General features: G+C 45.3%; 1 protein-coding gene across 1 annotated transcript in view; it reads left to right on the forward strand.

Annotated features, from left to right (window-relative positions):
* Window positions 1-16843, forward strand: part of LOC117966385 (F-BAR domain only protein 1-like) — a 38093-nt gene extending 21250 nt beyond the window's left edge. Inside the window, exons 10-28 of the mRNA XM_059015214.1 lie at window positions 1355-1502; window positions 2946-3063; window positions 3394-3418; window positions 3910-3974; window positions 4524-4698; window positions 5168-5192; window positions 5313-5378; window positions 5706-5757; window positions 6193-6272; window positions 9248-10171; window positions 10588-10697; window positions 11058-11196; window positions 11742-11853; window positions 12141-12296; window positions 12416-12548; window positions 12828-13021; window positions 14146-14210; window positions 14853-15020; window positions 16037-16843. Coding sequence (XP_058871197.1) covers window positions 1355-1502; window positions 2946-3063; window positions 3394-3418; window positions 3910-3974; window positions 4524-4698; window positions 5168-5192; window positions 5313-5378; window positions 5706-5757; window positions 6193-6272; window positions 9248-10171; window positions 10588-10697; window positions 11058-11196; window positions 11742-11853; window positions 12141-12296; window positions 12416-12548; window positions 12828-13021; window positions 14146-14210; window positions 14853-15020; window positions 16037-16065 — 2784 coding nt within the window. The 3' untranslated portion in view covers window positions 16066-16843. The remainder of the gene's footprint in view (window positions 1-1354; window positions 1503-2945; window positions 3064-3393; window positions 3419-3909; window positions 3975-4523; window positions 4699-5167; window positions 5193-5312; window positions 5379-5705; window positions 5758-6192; window positions 6273-9247; window positions 10172-10587; window positions 10698-11057; window positions 11197-11741; window positions 11854-12140; window positions 12297-12415; window positions 12549-12827; window positions 13022-14145; window positions 14211-14852; window positions 15021-16036) is intronic.
* The last annotated feature ends 758 nt before the right edge of the window (window positions 16844-17601 follow it).

Genomic DNA, 17601 nt, shown 5'->3' on the forward strand with positions numbered 1-17601 from the left:
TTTAAGGCTGATTTCAGTAATCTTGAACTACCAAATGTAATTTCAGGTAAGGTAGTCCAAGATTAAAGCTAATCAGGGTCCATTTGTACATCAGTTTATCAGTACTGGTCAAGCCCAAGACCTTTTGATGGTCAAACTTACCAGGATAGATCTGCAGGCACAGAATGCTGGTCTTTTCTATTACTCTGATAGCGATGACGTCCGATATGAGAGTTCCAGCATTTTTTTGGAATGACATTACTGCTAAACTCCCACCCCCCCAGTCTTTGAAGTTCTTTTTATAGATCCCACTGATTCACACATGAAAGGCTGGCTGTTTTCATTCCCTTGCACCTGTGGTTCCCCTGTCTGGGGGTGCAGGCGCACACTGGTTCACTCAGGGTGACTCACTCGCCACCCCCTCGCTCCTCAAATAAAAGCAGAGCCTCAACATTTGTGCAGCATCCTCTTATTATATAATCTGTGTGCCTGCGTCATATTTTGGGAGCAACAAATGTATTTTAGCGAGCCTGTACACATTACATTATGTAAAAATATAAATCTGTACAGTAGGTCTATACAGTACAGTAGTAAAATCAAATTGAAGTCTAGCGCACTTTGTTTTTACTTTAGACTACCGGTAACACAAAATAAATCCTGCTGCTGCATTGCACACTGTACAATGCAAAAATAATAATAGATTATTTTAAATTTAAACTAAATGATTTTTGCACATTTTTTACCTATGCTTCTATTAACACAATTAACACAATAGAAATAAACTAGTGTCAAATATACATCGAGTAGGAGTGACTGCAAAACACATAGCCTGCATGTTACTTTTGTGTTCTGTTTGACTTTCTTTGCAAAATAAATTAAAGACTTCATATTCAGAATTTTTATTATTGATGGCCACTGGAGTCCATCAGTATTTCTGAAAGCTTCTCACCCTTTTCCAACCGATCGATCAGTTAGTTTAAACTCTGTCGATTATGAGTTTCATATGCCCTCTTCTAATCATGTACTTCATTTTAGTGATTTAGAAAGGTATCTGTTCTTCCACTCATTATTGTCTTTTGGTGTCGGTGTAACCACTTTTCAATTTTAATTTAGTGTCTCTCTTTGGATCATGCAATCCATAGTGACCTTGCGTCACACTTTAGTTATTATTGGAGAACAAATTGAAATATACATGCATGCATCAGATATTTGTTCTCAGTATTTTTTAATTTGTATTGCTTACATAAGTTATCCTTAATCAAATTGGACAAAAAAGGTGAAACATGAAACATATTGGAACATTTACAAGAGAAGTATTGATCATTGTACTGTTTGAAATGGAGAGATGTTAATGATCCTGATTTGACTCGCGCAGGTGCACGAGGAGTTCAAACAGAACGTGGAGAACATTGGGGTTGATAATCTCATTCAGAAGTTCTCTGATCAGAAAGGCACTGGCAGGGACAGGCCAGGCTCAACCACAGCTGCAGCGTGTATAGCGGCTCATCACGCCAGGGCTCCAGGTACAGCGGGGACAAAGCCAGGGCCCGATGATTTCACTTGAACCACTTTGGGATTTGGAATAAATGAAGCATTCAGATAAAGAACCGTACATGTGCTCTCCATTTTAAAGAGATATTTAAAATGAAAATTGAATGATATAAGTGGTACCCTTCTGTATGTCCAGTAGAAGCCAAATGCCCACCAACTGGCCGAACAAGAAGAGCTCCAAATGATGAGAAAATGTGTTATTATTATTATTATTATTATTTATTTCTTGGCAGACGCCCTTATCCAGGGCGACTTACAATTGTTACAAGATACCACATTATACATATTATACAGATATCACATTATTTTACATACAATTACCCATTTATACAGTTGGGTTTTTACTGGAGCAATCTAGGTAAAGTACCTTGCTCAAGGGTACAGCAGCAGTGTCCCCCACTGGGGATTGAACCCACGACCCTCCGGTCAAGAGTCCAGAGCCCTAACCACTACTCCACACTGCTGTTAAAATCTGCTCAAACTGCACATGCCTGTTCTTTGCCCTAATGATTCATTTGTTTTCTAATAATTTGTGAATGGCTCTAGTGGGGTGATTGTGTTTGTTTTTTACTGAAGCTGCTTGTTATTGCTAAGAACCATTTTCTGTATCATTGGAATGAGCTGCCAGAATACAGGCTCTAGCCACTATGTGAAATATGCTCTGTCCTTTACTGTTCTGGTCAGTGCAGCTTGCTCACCACTGTTGCATTCAGAGGTTGGTTTTATTGGGGTTATCAGTTAACAGTTTGTTCCTGATCTCTGTTTTAAATCAATAGGAAATGAATTTAATCAACACTGCAGATCTGTATACAGGTCTAAATGACCTCTTCACTTGAAACAGCAGACCAGTTCAGCTAACCCAATATACTAATATAAATGTCTATGCCCGTGCTTGTTTATTTAGTACAAGACGCTGAAAGTGTTTAATTAGTCTTCCTGTGAAGTGCCTGTGCATGATGTATATCCAGTTGCATGTCTAGCTGCTTAAATTACAGGCTGCTCTGATGTAATGGCAGTCTCTCTCTCTCTCTCTCTCTCTCTCTCTCTCTCTCTCTCTCTCTCCCTATCCCTCCCTCTCTCCTTCACTCTCTCACACACTCTCACTCTCTCACACACTCTCTCTCTCTCTCTCTCTCTCTCTCTCTCTCACACACTCTCTCTCTCTCTCTCTCACTCACTCACTCACTCTCTCTCTCTCTCTCTCTCTCTCTCTCTCTCTCTCTCTCACACACACTCTCTCTCTCTTTCTCTCTCTCTCTCTCTCTCTCTCTCTCTCTCTCTCTCTCCCTATCCCTCCCTCTCTCCTTCACTCTCTCACACACTCCTCTCTCTCTCTCTCTCTCTCTCTCTCTCTCTCTCTCTCTCTCTCTCTCTCTCTCTCTCTCTCTCTCTCTCTCACTCTCACTCTCACACAGCTCCGGGCAGCTTCGAGGAATCCAGCGTCTCCAGTCTGCAGGAAGGGATCAAAAAGATCCGGAACAAGACCTTTCGCATCCCCGGGCTCAGCAAGAAAGAGAAGGAGCCCAACTCCACGTGAGGGGGAGGAGTTATTATTATTATCATCCTGATCATCATCCTGATCATCATCCTGATCATCATCATGATCATCATCATGATCATCATCATGATGATCATTATTAGTATAGATTTATTACTGTAGGTGACGAGACCTTAAACTGAGCAGAATTGCAATGCCTGCAGTTTTCAGCAATGATCAGGAATGCATGATATTGTGCAGCACAATTCTGTGTGTGTTGGCATTGGTTTGATCTAGGTGAAGGATTCTTCAAAATGAATTCAGTAAAAAGTGTGACTTGAGAACGCTTCTTGATCTCACCTGATCAGTTTCATTGTTGTTTTCAGGGACTCTGCAGCAGCTGATACACCAGTAAGTATCCAGTTTTGCATCACCCTATAGAATGAACACATTTTGCTGAATGATGTTACGTTAACACATTGAATTGCATACCCATTTGTAGTTTTCCCATATACTTCACGACAAACTGACAGAAATTAAAAAATGTGACATTTCGAAATCTAACATGAAATACTGTACTGCTATTATGGCTTCCGGGAGACTCTTGCGATATCATTTTGTAGTTTCTTTTGACTTTATATAATAAAATATCTAAATTATATTCATCTAGTTTTTCTTTTTTTTTCTTTGTCTCAATCCTAAAATTGTAGGTGATACAAAACTTAGTTATATCTGAACTACAAATGATTCACCACCCTCAATCATACAATCAAGAATGACCCTTTTTAACATCATCACAGAGCTGGATTGGCAGGGAGCAGTTCTGTTATTTCCTGAGTTCTCTGGTAGCTAGACCTGCCTCCCATCCAGAATGATGTAACTCTTCCTCTCCCTGTCTCCAGAACTCTCCAGAGGTCGACGAGGACGGGTTTGTAATCCGAGCCGACGTCAACAGGAACGATATCCTTCCCTCAGTCTGAACAGCGGGGTGTGCCAGATCCCGAACCCAGACCCCTAACACAGGAGCTGGGCTGGTATACAGGTCTCAGAGAGAAAACACCACTTAAAATGCACCCTTCTACAGCTGCACTGGAATGACTACTCCCAAAACAGCAGTCCAGTGGACTAATACGTCAATATGTAGATCTGTGGCTTTTTATTAGCGTGTCAAAATAAGATACCGAGAGATTAATTTTTGATTTAGCATTCCCTCAGTGGTTGCCCGAAATGTTCGTGTACATGAATGGTGCTATAGAAGTGTGTTTGGTGTGATGTGGTAGTTGTTTTAATGTATCTGCAGCTAAAATACTTAAAGAAATAAAACTGAACAAGTAATTTTGTTTTTTTACGGTGTGTGCGATCGTCCTTGTGTGTGCACACTGTACAGTAAGATTCCCATTGAGTAGCAGTTGGATCCATTCCAGGTTTTTGCTCCGAGCGAGCTGCAATGGGAAGTCGTCTTTCTGTCTCTTGTCAGTGCTGGCACAGTTCAGCTCAGCTTCCTTGACTCTGCCAAACATGACAAAGAGACCAACTTCTACTCGAGCGACTCGGACTTCGACGACGACGAGCCCAAGAAATTCCACGTCCAGATCCGCCCCCCCGCGAGCGGGAGCTGCCGGAACAGCGCGGCCACGGAACAGGAGCTGAAGGCAACCGTGGGGGCGCTGACCCTGCCACCCAACCGAGTGGTAGGTGGGAGCTACTCCACTTCAACCAGGAGGCACGGCGTCTTCTCAACAACATGGCTTTAGAAACCTGGAGTGTATGACCAGCAGGAACTGGAGCTAGGAACCGCTGCTTGATAAACTAGGGGGTCATTGTCTGTATGCATTAGACTGCAATCCAAAACCAGTTTCCTAATCGAATATCGGACCTAATCGGGGCTATACAGTAGTATTTAAAAGAAAGCAAAAATATGTTTAGACTTCACAAAGTACATATTATTATAGTAATATAATCTATGCATTGAGAACTTTATCATTAAAGACATTATTATTATTTGTTTTATTGGATTGTGCAATTTTCCATCACAAAGCAAATCTAAATGGTTTTAAGAAAGTGGGACTTATTAAGTACTTGCACTGATGGCTTCCGTTGGCAGGTTAAGATATTTGAAAGTAATCTGCGTGTTTTTTCTCCTTTTATCTTCTCTCGCAGGCCTCGGTCAAGAGACACCTCTCAAGTGAGTTGGAGCCGGCTTTCTTTCTTTCTTTCTTTCTTTCTTGTCTGATTAATGTGAAGCCTCTGTTATGGGTGTAGAACCACAGAGCTGCTCTTTCTGAAACCTCTCTCTGTGTCTCAGGGAACTCCACCTCCGTGACCGGGGCCCGGTCTGACGGGGAAGGGGACCCGTGCAGCAGCCAGAGAGGTGAGTCTCGCCTTCCAGATCACAAACTAACCTAGCGCTGCTGTTGCATGGCACTGCGAGCCGGTCCAGTGTACTGTGAGCTGATCGAGACTCATCAGGAATCTGAGCCGGCCTCTTAATAAGACGCACAGCAAAACCTGGAGCGACTAAAACTGCATCTGCCAATTCCAGCATGCAAGTATGCAATGCACTGCTGTCTCTGGATATTTACATTAGACAGCTTGCTGAATTCACATGTAATCTGACTTGATATTTCGTGTAGTTATTTGGTAATGAATATTTTCATGTGAGCAAAAAAAAATCATAAATTAATTCTTTGCCCCCCAGGCAACGAGCATGACGGGTACCGAAGATGTGCATCCAGCCCAGTGCCGAACAGGTAAAGTGCTTCCTGGAAGCTCTTACTGGTATGCACACTCATTTGATTTCTGTATTTGTGCCTGTGATATTTTATTGCTTGGTAATTTTTGAAGATCTGTGTAGTGTAATTGTAATTGAAATTACTGCATCATAATTGTAACTGTAATTGCAATTGAACAGAATATCCTTGTAATTGTAATTTCAGCGCACAATGCTGCTGTAATTGTAATTGTAATTCTAATAGATCCAGGTCTGGTCTCCAGTGCCCACCCCAGCCATGGCACCAGTGTTTGGGGCTGAGCGGTGATGTTAAGAACCTCAAAATAACCGGCTGTCCAACATGACACGAAACACCTCCTTGTCTCAACACTTGCCACTTCAGTGAATATGTTATCAAGGCGGTACAGCATCTGTAATGTATTTATTTGCTTCCTCATTGTGTGTCTCCTCTAAGGCTGATCTCTGCAGCTCTGCCCCCTGAGCCTCTGTTTGGTCCTCCGCTGGAGTCTGCATTCAAACACAGCGGCTTCACAGGTACAGAGAGGGGCAGCTTTGGGACAATGTAAAACCAGCAATTCTTAGGATGTTTAAACAACTAAAACCTATCTGGGAACGCTTTAAGCATGTTAAATATTTAGACGACGTCTCAACGTTATCAGAAATATTCATGTGAAATATACTGTAGATGTGGGCCGTAGTGTTTATTTGATGGATTCATATCCGCTCCATACACACCCTCGTGCACATGCAGTCTGATCATACACACACTCGTGCACATGCAGTCTGATCATACACACACTCGTGTACATGCAGTCTGATCATACACACACTCGTGTACATGCAGTCTGATCATACACACACTCGTGTACATGCAGTCTGATCATACACACACTCGTGCACATGCAGTCTGATCATACACACCCTCGTGCACATGCAGTCTCATCATACACACCCTCGTGCACATGCAGTCTGATCATACACACCCTCGTGCACATGCAGTCTGATCATACACACCCTCGTGCACAGGCAGTCTGATCATACACACCCTCGTGCACATGCAGTCTGGTCATACACACACTCGTGCACATGCAGTCTCATCATACACACCCTCGTGCACATGCAGTCTGATCATACACACCCTCGTGCACATGCAGTCTCGTCATACACACCCTCGTGCACATGCAGTCTCGTCATACACACACTCGTGCACATGCAGTCTGATCATACACACCCTCGTGCACATGCAGTCTCATCATACACACACTCGTGCACATGCAGTCTCATCATACACACCCTCGTGCACATGCAGTCTGATCATACACACACTCGTGCACATGCAGTCTGATCATACACACACTCGTGCACATGCAGTCTGATCATACACACACTCGTGCACATGCAGTCTGATCATACACACCCTCGTGCACATGCAGTCTCATCATACACACACTCGTGTACATGCAGTCTCATCATACACACACTCGTGCACATGCAGTCTCATCATACACACACTCGTGTACATGCAGTCTGATCATACACACACTCGTGCACATGCAGTCTGATCATACACACACTCGTGCACATGCAGTCTGATCATACACACACTCGTGCACATGCAGTCTCATCATACACACACTCGTGTACATGCAGTCTGATCATACACACACTCGTGCACATGCAGTCTCATCATACACACACTCGTGCACATGCAGTCTCATCATACACACACTCGTGCACATGCAGTCTCATCATACACACACTCGTGCACATGCAGTCTCATCATACACACACTCGTGCACATGCAGTCTCATCATACACACACTCGTGCACATGCAGTCTCATCATACACACACTCGTGCACATGCAGTCTCATCATACACACACTCGTGCACATGCAGTCTCATCATACACACACTCGTGCACATGCAGTCTGATCATACACACACTCGTGCACATGCAGTCTGATCATACACACACTCGTGCACACGCAGTCTCATCATACACACACTCGTGCACATGCAGTCTCATCATACACACACTCGTGCACATGCAGTCTGGTCATACACACTCTAGTGCACATGCAGTCTCATCATACACACACTCGTGCACATGCAGTCTGGTCATACGCACCCTCGTGCACACGCAGTCTCGTCATACGCACACTTGTGCACATGCAGTCTCGTCATACACACCCTCGTGCACACGCAGTCTGGTCATACACACCCTCGTGCACACGCAGTCTCGTCATACACACCCTCGTGCACACGCAGTCTCGTCATACACACCCTCGTGCACACGCAGTCTCGTCATACACACCCTCGTGCACACGCAGTCTCGTCATACGCACCCTCGTGCACATGCAGTCTGGTCATACGCACCCTCGTGCACATGCAGTGTGGTCATACGCACCCTCGTGCACATGCAGTCTCGTCATACGCACCCTCGTGCACATGCAGTCTCGTCATACGCACCCTCGTGCACATGCAGTCTCGTCATACACACACTCGTGCACATGCAGTCTGGTGCACAGTCACACCGCAGGCATTTCAGTCTTGTTATGGCTTATCTGAGTCGCTGCCGACATTATAAATGTGTTCCTTGTTTAAAACATGGGCTGGGTCCATTACGAGATGTCAAATACCAGCCTGTTTTGGAGCAAGATGCTGGAGTTTGTTTTGGGATTTAATTAAATCCAGGAATCTTCCAGTGCTGTCGCATCCTCTGCCAACTTCTCCTTTCAAAGCCCTGTTGTTTTGCTTTATAGTTTCTGACATGGCCTTTAAAAAAAAAAAAAAAAAAATCCAGTTTTTGTCTTGTTTTTTTCCATTTTAAATCTTGCACAACAAGGTCTAATTTTGCACTGAAACTTAATTTCCTGGCTTGCTTCATTCCTCTGCGCACGCATCATAAAATAGACCTAGTTGACATTCCAGTTTGTCGCCCCCCCCCAGTACTTGTGCCAAATAGAACAGTACTTGTGCCAAATAGAACAGGCAAGATACTGCTACTGTAGATGGTTATACATTATTCAAGCTCTCTTATACCTCCGGAGACGAGGCATGGACTTTGATAATAATATTTTTTCTGTTTGTTGTTTTAAACGTAGGATATCGGAGGCAATAAATCAGGCAGCCACACACTGACTGTCTGCATCACACATCAAAATGATCTGAATTCACTCCTCTTTGCTTCAAGCCATTTCACACCTGAAAGAAAGCGAGACGACTGATATTAACAATTCTGCCCCTTGATTCCTGTGTTATGGGACGCCCTGTAGAATGTGTTAGAATGCCGTTTGTTTGTAATTGACCTCAAGGAACCCATTAATATCAGATCCCAGTAGGTTCTTGGTTAGGCATAGAAATGACCTAATGGTAGCTAGTGCAAAGTAGGTTTGCTTTTTTCTGCAAGAAGAAAAAGAAGATGTGTTCAAACCCCAATGCAAAAAAAATAGAACCCATAATGACTGAGCTGTACAGTGAATCCCCTTCCCTTTCTCCACTCTGCAGACTCCAAACCGACCACCTCCTCCTCCGACTCCTCCTCCCCTGAGAACGTGGAGGACTCCGGGCTCGACTCTCCTTCCCATCAGCCTCTGGGGCCCTCCCCGGAACCCTGCACCTGGGCTGCCTGGCCTGCCGTGACATCACAGAGCAAGGAGGCGGGCTCAGCCGGCGACCCTTTCCTGACAGTGTCCCGCGAGCCCTCCTCTTCCTCCTCCCCCAGGGGCTGGCTGCCGGCCAATCAGAGCCCCAGGGGGGCGGGGGATGACGAATCCTCCTCTTTCTCGTCGTCCACTTTCGCTGCCTTCAGCCGCCCCTCTTCTTCTGAATGTGAGCCCCCTTCCTGGCCTGGCCTGTCCCGAACTCCTCTCAGCAAACAGTGCGATCCTTTCCTGGCTGACTTTGACCGGACTCCTAAAGTAAGAGGCAGCTCCGAGCCCTGGAACCCCAATCCCAAAGCGCCCCACGAAGGCAGGGCCCGCAGCTCAGCCGGGGTGTGCCCAGTGTCGCACGGAGACCCTTTCGCCATCTCCTTCAGCACCCCCTCTGACACCGGGGCGCCCGTCTCTTCCAAACCGGCTGAGCTGCCCCTCGAAGGCTCTCCTGAAGACCCGTTCTCCATCACCATGCTGGGCAGCCCCACGCACCAGTCCTCCCTCTCGGGTTCCAACCCCGCTCGGAGCGCCCCCGGCCCCAGAGCGGGCAGGAAGGAGCTGGTGCGCTGGAACTCCCTGCACAACCCCTTCGTGGAGGGCTCCGGGGCGGGCAGGAGGCAGCGGGCACCCAGGGGAGCCATCCTCTCCAGGAGGAATTCAGGGACGGAGGAGGTCCTCTCCTTCAGTGTGTTCTCCAGCCTCGCGAATTCAGACTTCCCTGACAAAGAGGGGGAAGCGTCTAGCCGCAATGCGGGCTCCCAGTTTCGGAATGCAGGTACGCAAAAATGCAGATCTTGTTTGTTATAAGTATTTATTCATCCTTTGTGTGTTTTTGTTTTTTTTCCATCCCAGGGGATGGGTATCCATGGCAACAGGGATGTAGCGGAGGCGTTCACATGTTCTTCCATTATCAGAGCAGTGCCTATCCAAGTTTCATCACATCATTAATGAGGGTTTCAGAATCCGGGGGTGTATGCGTCACCTCTCCCCCTCATGCATGTCACGCGCGTACACACTGTGGGTCACGATCATGCTCTACTTTGTAATGATATTGAGAACTGTACTGCAGTGGTGGAGCTGTGTGCGTTACTGACTTTTTCTTTATGGAGATGAAGTGTTTAAAGAATGCTGATAAATAAGCATTTGCCTCAGTAATGGAGCAGATGTTTCCCAATTGTGTTGCTCCCCCAGGTCCCCCCCCTATCTCCAGACAGGACGGCCCAGAGATGGTAGTAGTGGCTCCTCCCCGGCCCTCAAGAGCCAAGAGGGCCCCAGGTGGGAGGCTGAGTGGCTGTGAGCGGGTAAGAGACCACAGGAGGCGCAATGGAGATATAGTCAACTCTGTGTGTATATATATATATAGAGAGAGAGAGAGACTAGGATTGTACTGCAGGATTTTTTGTAGTTTTTTTTTTCCCCTTATTTAATGGGTGGAAAAAGGGAGGTGAAGTGATAAATCATCCACCAAAAACAGACTTTGATTATCCAGGGGAGGATTAACGACACATACTTACTTACAGAAAGGTTAGGAAGTGATTGATTGTTTTCCAATCACAATCTAGTCTTTTTATATCCTGAAGCTCTGGGACTAAACTGCAGCAGCAGCTGTAAGCAGGGTATAGCTGTGGGACTGAGAAAGTGTCTGTCTGTGTGTGTCTCAGTCCAGGTCGGTGTGCTCATCCCCTCTCCTGGAGCCCAGCCCCCCCCTCACCACCACCACCTCCTCCTCCTCCTCCTCGTCCAGCCCCTGTGAGTGGGGGGTCCACATCCCCACGCCTCGCCCAGCCAGCCCCCCACGAGGTAGGTGTCTCTGACATGCTGTATTCATACACTGCTCTGGAGGACTGATAGCTAGCAGATTCATTTAATACAATTTCCTTCGCTAACCAACAGATTTATATAAGGAACTGTTTTAGCTTGTCCTGTGCTCTCATTTGCTGGTTGATGGAATCGGGGGGGTTTTGGGATTCGGAACTCGCATTGATCATGTGACTTTTTTTTTTTTTTTTTTTTCCTGATTGCTGCTACCAGGACATGAGCAGCAGAACATGGGAGAAGCATAAAACAGTTCCTTTTGTAGGAAGTGTGTATTATTATTTTTTCTGTAAAAATAATGTGAATTCCATTGTAGAGACTAATATAATATATAAGCCAATGCGGTCGTTACATGTTTTGTAAGGATTTGTAAGTATTCCTCCTGGGCCTTATTGAGCCAACTGTCCAAAGTTTCAGTATGTTTAACGTTCCTTTCTTAAGTGTGTGTGTTTGAGAAGAAACTGAGGTGTGGCTGCAGGACCCCTGGTTAAACCCTGTGCCCCCCCCCCCCCCCCCCCCCATCCTCGCAGGGCTGTCCCGCGGTCCGAGCCCCATCTCCCTGAGCTCCCAGGATGCGTGGCCTGTGGCTGCTGCCATCACAGAGTATATCAACGCCTACTTCAAGGGAGGAGAGCTGAACCGGTGAGCGCACCTCTCACTGTTCTGACTTTCATTCACCTTGAGTTCAAAACATTTCATCTGTTCGAGATTAAAAGCGGGTGTCACGAAGCACTGCTGCTCTCTATCCTGTTCGTCTGTCAAGGAATATACAAGCAGTCAGTGTGCATGTCCATTGAGACTTGTCTACACAACTGTGAAGCTATGAGTAAACTAACTCCCAGCCCTGGGGTTGATGTCATGTCTGTGGTTTCTATGCATTGTTGAGTGTTGTGCTAACGCAATGCAATGTTGTGTGTTTTGTCCCCCAGCTGCCTGGTGAAGATAACAGGAGACCTCACCATGTCCTTTCCAGCCGGAATCACCCGCATCTTCAACGCCAACCCCACCGCACCCGTCCTCAGCTTCCGATTGGTCAACACGTCCAGGGTTGACCACTTCCTGCCCAATCAGAAACTCCTCTACAGGTGGGCACGGTCTTCACCGTTACAACTAAAAACATGAGCGCTTCTTAATTGTCAGCGCATTTGCTCACATGTTTTATAGATGGTTTACATTTTAATCGGTGAACTGTTTCTCTTCCAAGTGACCCTTCCCAGAGCGATCCAGACTCCAAAGACTTCTGGTTCAACATGCAGGCTCTGACTCTCCACCTCCAGAGAGAGGCGGAACTCAACCCCCAGGCTTCATACTACAACGTAGGCCTCCTCAAATACCAGGTGAGTGTGAACCAGAAACGGGGCACAGCCGAGACCACAGAGCAGACAACAGTCCCTCAAAAACAACTTAGCTTGTACTCCCCTTGGCTCGCACTAGATGGCACCATCATGTCCCCCTCTTTGTGGACTGGGCACGCAGTGGGTGCGCAGGCTCTAGAGTAAGTCAAACGTAGTGGCAGAGGACCAGGAACATTGGTGTAAAGAGTTAGTGGTGTGCTTAAGTTATTTACTAGATTGCTACATTACTTCCATACATACATATGTTCCGCTGTGCTGCAGGTCTCCTCTCAGGACCCCGGTTGTGCCCCCCTCCACCTCTCCGCTCGGTGCCAGTGCAGCGGCTCCCTCACCCGCGTCTCTCTGGACTATCACTGCTGCCCTGCCTCCCCCGCCACGGAGCTCAGCAACGTCCAGGTGGTCATCTCTCTGGAGGACTCCGCCACGGACGTGCACTGCCAGCCGCCCGGAGTGTGGTGAGCAGAGAGCCGAGAGCCGAGAGCCAGGGCCTGCCAAAGAAACTCCCCAGTTCCCATGCCTTCAGCTGAGGGAACACAAAGCCACTTTGTTCAGGAACAGTGGCTTGAGACCTGGTTCCAAGAGACCTAGTTTGTAGGCAGCTTTGCTGTGTCAAACCCCAAGTCTCCCCGGGTGTGCCGTGCAGTGGCCTGAAACCTAATCTCCTGAAACCAAGTTCCAAGCGACCCAAATTGGCTTTGTGTTCTTCAGCTTTGCTCTGAGGGAGTCTGACTGCTTCACTATTCAAGTCATTTCATGTTACTGAAAGCATGTCAAACAGAGAAGAAGCTGATGCTTTTAATGATAGGAAATTATTTTGTTAGCTACAAATACTTTAATGCCCACTGGCTTTGTTAACCTACTTACTTAAACTTTAATAAAGTTAATATTGAGTTATTATGTATAAATTAATAAAGGATTAGTGTTCTCTAACTTTAAGCACTGAGAGGTTAGTTTCGATCAGCCTATACCCTAATAACGGCTGGATTTATAGAGCATTTTACACCACCAGGGAGTCAACCACCTACCTGTGGTTCTCCTGGGGTTGCACCTCAAATGTTAATGCAATCCAGGGTGCTGTAAAATGCTCTAAAAATCCAGCTCAAATCTCCCCTAAGTAACTGTTTTTAAAAGACAGCCACTATATCTAATTAAAAAGTTTCAGTGTCTTATATGGAAACAAGTCATTCAAAAATGATATGCGAACAAGGCTGGGCTAGTCTGCTACCTTGAGTGGAGTTATTGCACCTAGATTCTTTACTGGTCGAATACGCATTGACTGAGTAGACAGAAGTAATGAGACGCGTGTGTTAACATGCCGCTAGTTTAGTAGCACTCCTGCGATGTCACTTCAAAGAAGTCCCAATGATAAACATTACAGTAATCCATTACGTTCCTAATGTATTTAAATAACGCTCATTAGTTCCCCATTCAGGCTCCTCGTTTGACCCCCAGGAGCCAGGGCACTATCCCTTCACTACCCAGTGTAAGCAGGTGCCAGCGCCTGGCTCGTATTCCAGTTTTTATACCGAGGTGTCAGTTTTGCCGGTTTGAATTCACTGACGGATTTCTCTGTGCTCAGGAACGCGGAGGAGCAGCGGTTGCTATGGAAACTGCACAATCTCTCTCCCACGGCTGATGGGAAAGGTAATTACCCTGTCTCCAAAAATAAACTCCACGTTATTCCCTGCCGCCTCTTTTTTTATTTATTTAATTGTAAAAAGGGTGTCATTATCTATCTTTTAAATATCAGCATTAGCATGAGAAAGCCAGGGCTGTGGACCGGCTTGTCTGTCGGGTCTCGCCCACAGGGGGCTGATGATGAGGAGGGGGGGGGCGAGGATATGAGCCTGCTGTCAGTGGCTCTGTTAAAGCTACAGTGTCACTGCCTCACGTAGCTTATTGGAATTATTACCCCCAGCAACAGGGATATCACTTCAGAGTTTACATACATCTACTAAGGAACAGATTAGCCAATTATGATGGGTCAGGACATTCTGTAGCCCGAGTTAGTGAATCTGCGAACAAAAGGAGATGTCTTTACCTATGAGCCTATAAATGTGCAATCAAATGTCTAGGATCTGATGCAGAAATACCTCTTCGCACCCCATGAGAAAATCAGATAATCCAGTTGTATTAATGTATACGAGGTATTCATACCTTTTGTTTTTTAGTAGGAAAATGTTTGTTGTAGAATGTTTTGTTTGAGTTATGCATGAGGGCCCGATGGCTGTGAGATGATGAATGGAGCAGGTTCAGTAACTGGTACTGATGTGCCTGTCGTCCCAGGTGCCGGGACTGTGTGTGCGAGCTGGCAGTGCCGGGACGTCCTGCGCGGGGCTCTCCCCAGCGTGGGGGTGCAGTTCGTGGGCTCGGGAGAAGCCCTGTCTGGGGTGGACCTGGAACTGGTGGGCGGGCGTTACCGCATGTCTCTTGTCAAGAAGCGCTTCGCCACAGGTAACTGGGAGGACTGGGCACCAGCACTGGGGCTGTCTGTTTGAAGAGGCCCTCAATGGAGAACCAAGAGGAGGTGCAGAAGTGACATGCCATCCCCTTGGTGGAGAAATTCAGGCCATGTTTCTATTGACTGAAACGACAGGTTTCAAGCTGTAGACTGGCATCGAATGGGGTTTTTCTGTAAAGGGCATTACATTCTGTCAATGTATGTACATTTGCAGAACTTTATCTCGCCAACCATAGGCCAAACACATATTGCACCTATTTCCTAGCCACCTAGAGGTGACTACCGATGCTTCATTCATCGCTCTGCCCTTTATCTTCCTGGAGCTGCGCGACACATTCCAAACGCCACTTGTTTTGATTATAGACCCTCTAGGAGAAACTGAATGGCATCAGTAAGGGCCAGGAAACCCTTAATTGATAAGTTGAGTGGATAATACACTTTAGCTGGACAGACCTTCCCAGAAACTGCATTTTCATACACAGGCCATGCAGAGGATTGGTGTATAGCTGTATGGTTTGCGGTTTTAGCTTTTTGTTTCAGAATGAATTGTTGAAATCACTGTTTGCAAGAAGTCAAATTAGAGATCATTTTGAAGAAATTTTGTAGTTTCTAATGATGCAGTGGTATAGACAGCTGTACTTTTTTCATTAATCAGATTAAGCATGAAAAATCATAAACTAATAAAATAAGTGTATGAAATCTGAGACCTGATGGGCTCGATTTACTATTGGAAGGGTGAGAAAATACTACAGTAGTCCCGCACAGTAATTTACTGATTTACAAAAGCATAGAAGTAGCACTATCAATATAGTCTTCTATAGTGTCTCTTCATACTTCCATTATATCTGATAATGTGGTTATCCCTTCTGTTGCAGTACCATAGACAGCCTCCTAGATGGCAGATGAAAGCTATCTAGTGCTGTACTGTATCTCCATTCTCCTGTATTTGTGCCAGTAGCTTCAATTGGAAACAGAATGCAGCTTGTGTTTTTTTTTTTTTTTTCTGTAGGAAAGTACATGGCTGGCTGTTCAATATGAGGACGATGGAGGGACCATCTCTTACAGAGAAACCAGAAGCACAAATTTGCACTTTCAGTCCCCTACAAACTTCAGTGAACTTTGCGAGAATGACACAGATGAAAGGATAAGCTGAAGAGTTAACAATTTTAAACCATGTATCAGCAAATTATTTCTGCAGACCCAGTTGGCTGATATGTAAATGGAAGAGTTTTATAACATGAAAAGAAACCCCCTTCAGCCTCTTGGAATCCAGTCTTGTTGCAGGAGAAAGTTCCTGGAGTTTTTATCCGTGGGACTCCTGCTCTTAGAAACTGCATGTAGTAAAAGGACCATGAAGCTTTCGGACCAGGCCAGCCCCTTCAGTCTTGTTTAATTTGATTGTAATTATTGGATTCTGTGTTTTCTTTGTAATTACTTTTGTGCGTGTGCTCTATACAGTTGGGATGCTGTGTGCCTTGGAGACTGATCGTACATGAGTAGGCTGAATTAAAAGTGGTGCGATTGCAAGGTAGATTTGTTCAAAAAGGGGGTCCAGGAGTTTAGTGGACCTTCGGACTATGTTTGGTGTCCACATCACAAATTGAAACTTTCAGAACAAGGTAGGTGTGATTTACTGTGTGGATGATTGACAATTGCTGATGTCTGCCATGCTTTGTTTTGGACCAACAGTGTAATCAGTCTGGCACTATTTGATGAGCAATGAAATTCAATAGTCCTCCCCAGTATATATTTAAAGTGTTGGTAAAATAAACCATTTTCAAAACAAATACACAATAAATACACTGTTCTCAGCTTTGCTTTTTACACCAATTTATTAGACATTTTGACCAGTACAAAATACAATTTTTTTTTTTTTTTGCAATGCAAGTTACAGACAACAAGACTGTTCATTCTTCTCCTGACTAGATTGGGTATAATCCAAAACAGTTTTTAAAAATTATAAACAGTAGAAAATAAGACAAAAGAATATATATACAAAATACATCAAAGGCGGCAAACTTTGAACTAGTCCAATTAAAAACAACCCCTAATCCCAAATGTAAATATAATCTAAAAAAGGGAGAAAAAATGTATACCATCTTCCCTTCCACCACCCAGCAGAAAAGGGACAAAATATATACCTTCACTACTCTGAGCTAATTTTTAGTGAATGGACAGGTAATGTTAGGCAGCCATTTGAGGTTTATACAAGACATCTTTCCCCAAGGCTCACTGCTGCAGATTGTGCTGCAAAAGAAGCCAGTGGCCCTTCTTCTCTACACTGGATCCTAGTGTGAGGGAGTGTTACTGCAGGTAACATGAGGCTTTAAGATTCTACATGAACAGGACTCCTTTTGTGTACTGTGTAAATCGCATGGCTCTGGTCACATCAAGGCACTGGGATTTGGAGCGTCTTGTTCCATTCCATCCTATGCAATGATGTGGTGAAATCAGAACCTGCTGCCTCCACTTTGGGGCAAAGTAAGTTTAATAGACTAAAGGAGAGGGGAAGAAACATTTAAATATATATTTTCACAATATTTTTTCAGAAAGCTGAAACTTTCCAAAGTGGTT

This window comes from Acipenser ruthenus, chromosome 49 (genome assembly GCF_902713425.1).
Source record: "Acipenser ruthenus chromosome 49, fAciRut3.2 maternal haplotype, whole genome shotgun sequence".
In the NCBI taxonomy this organism is placed as follows: Eukaryota; Metazoa; Chordata; class Actinopteri; order Acipenseriformes; family Acipenseridae; genus Acipenser; species Acipenser ruthenus.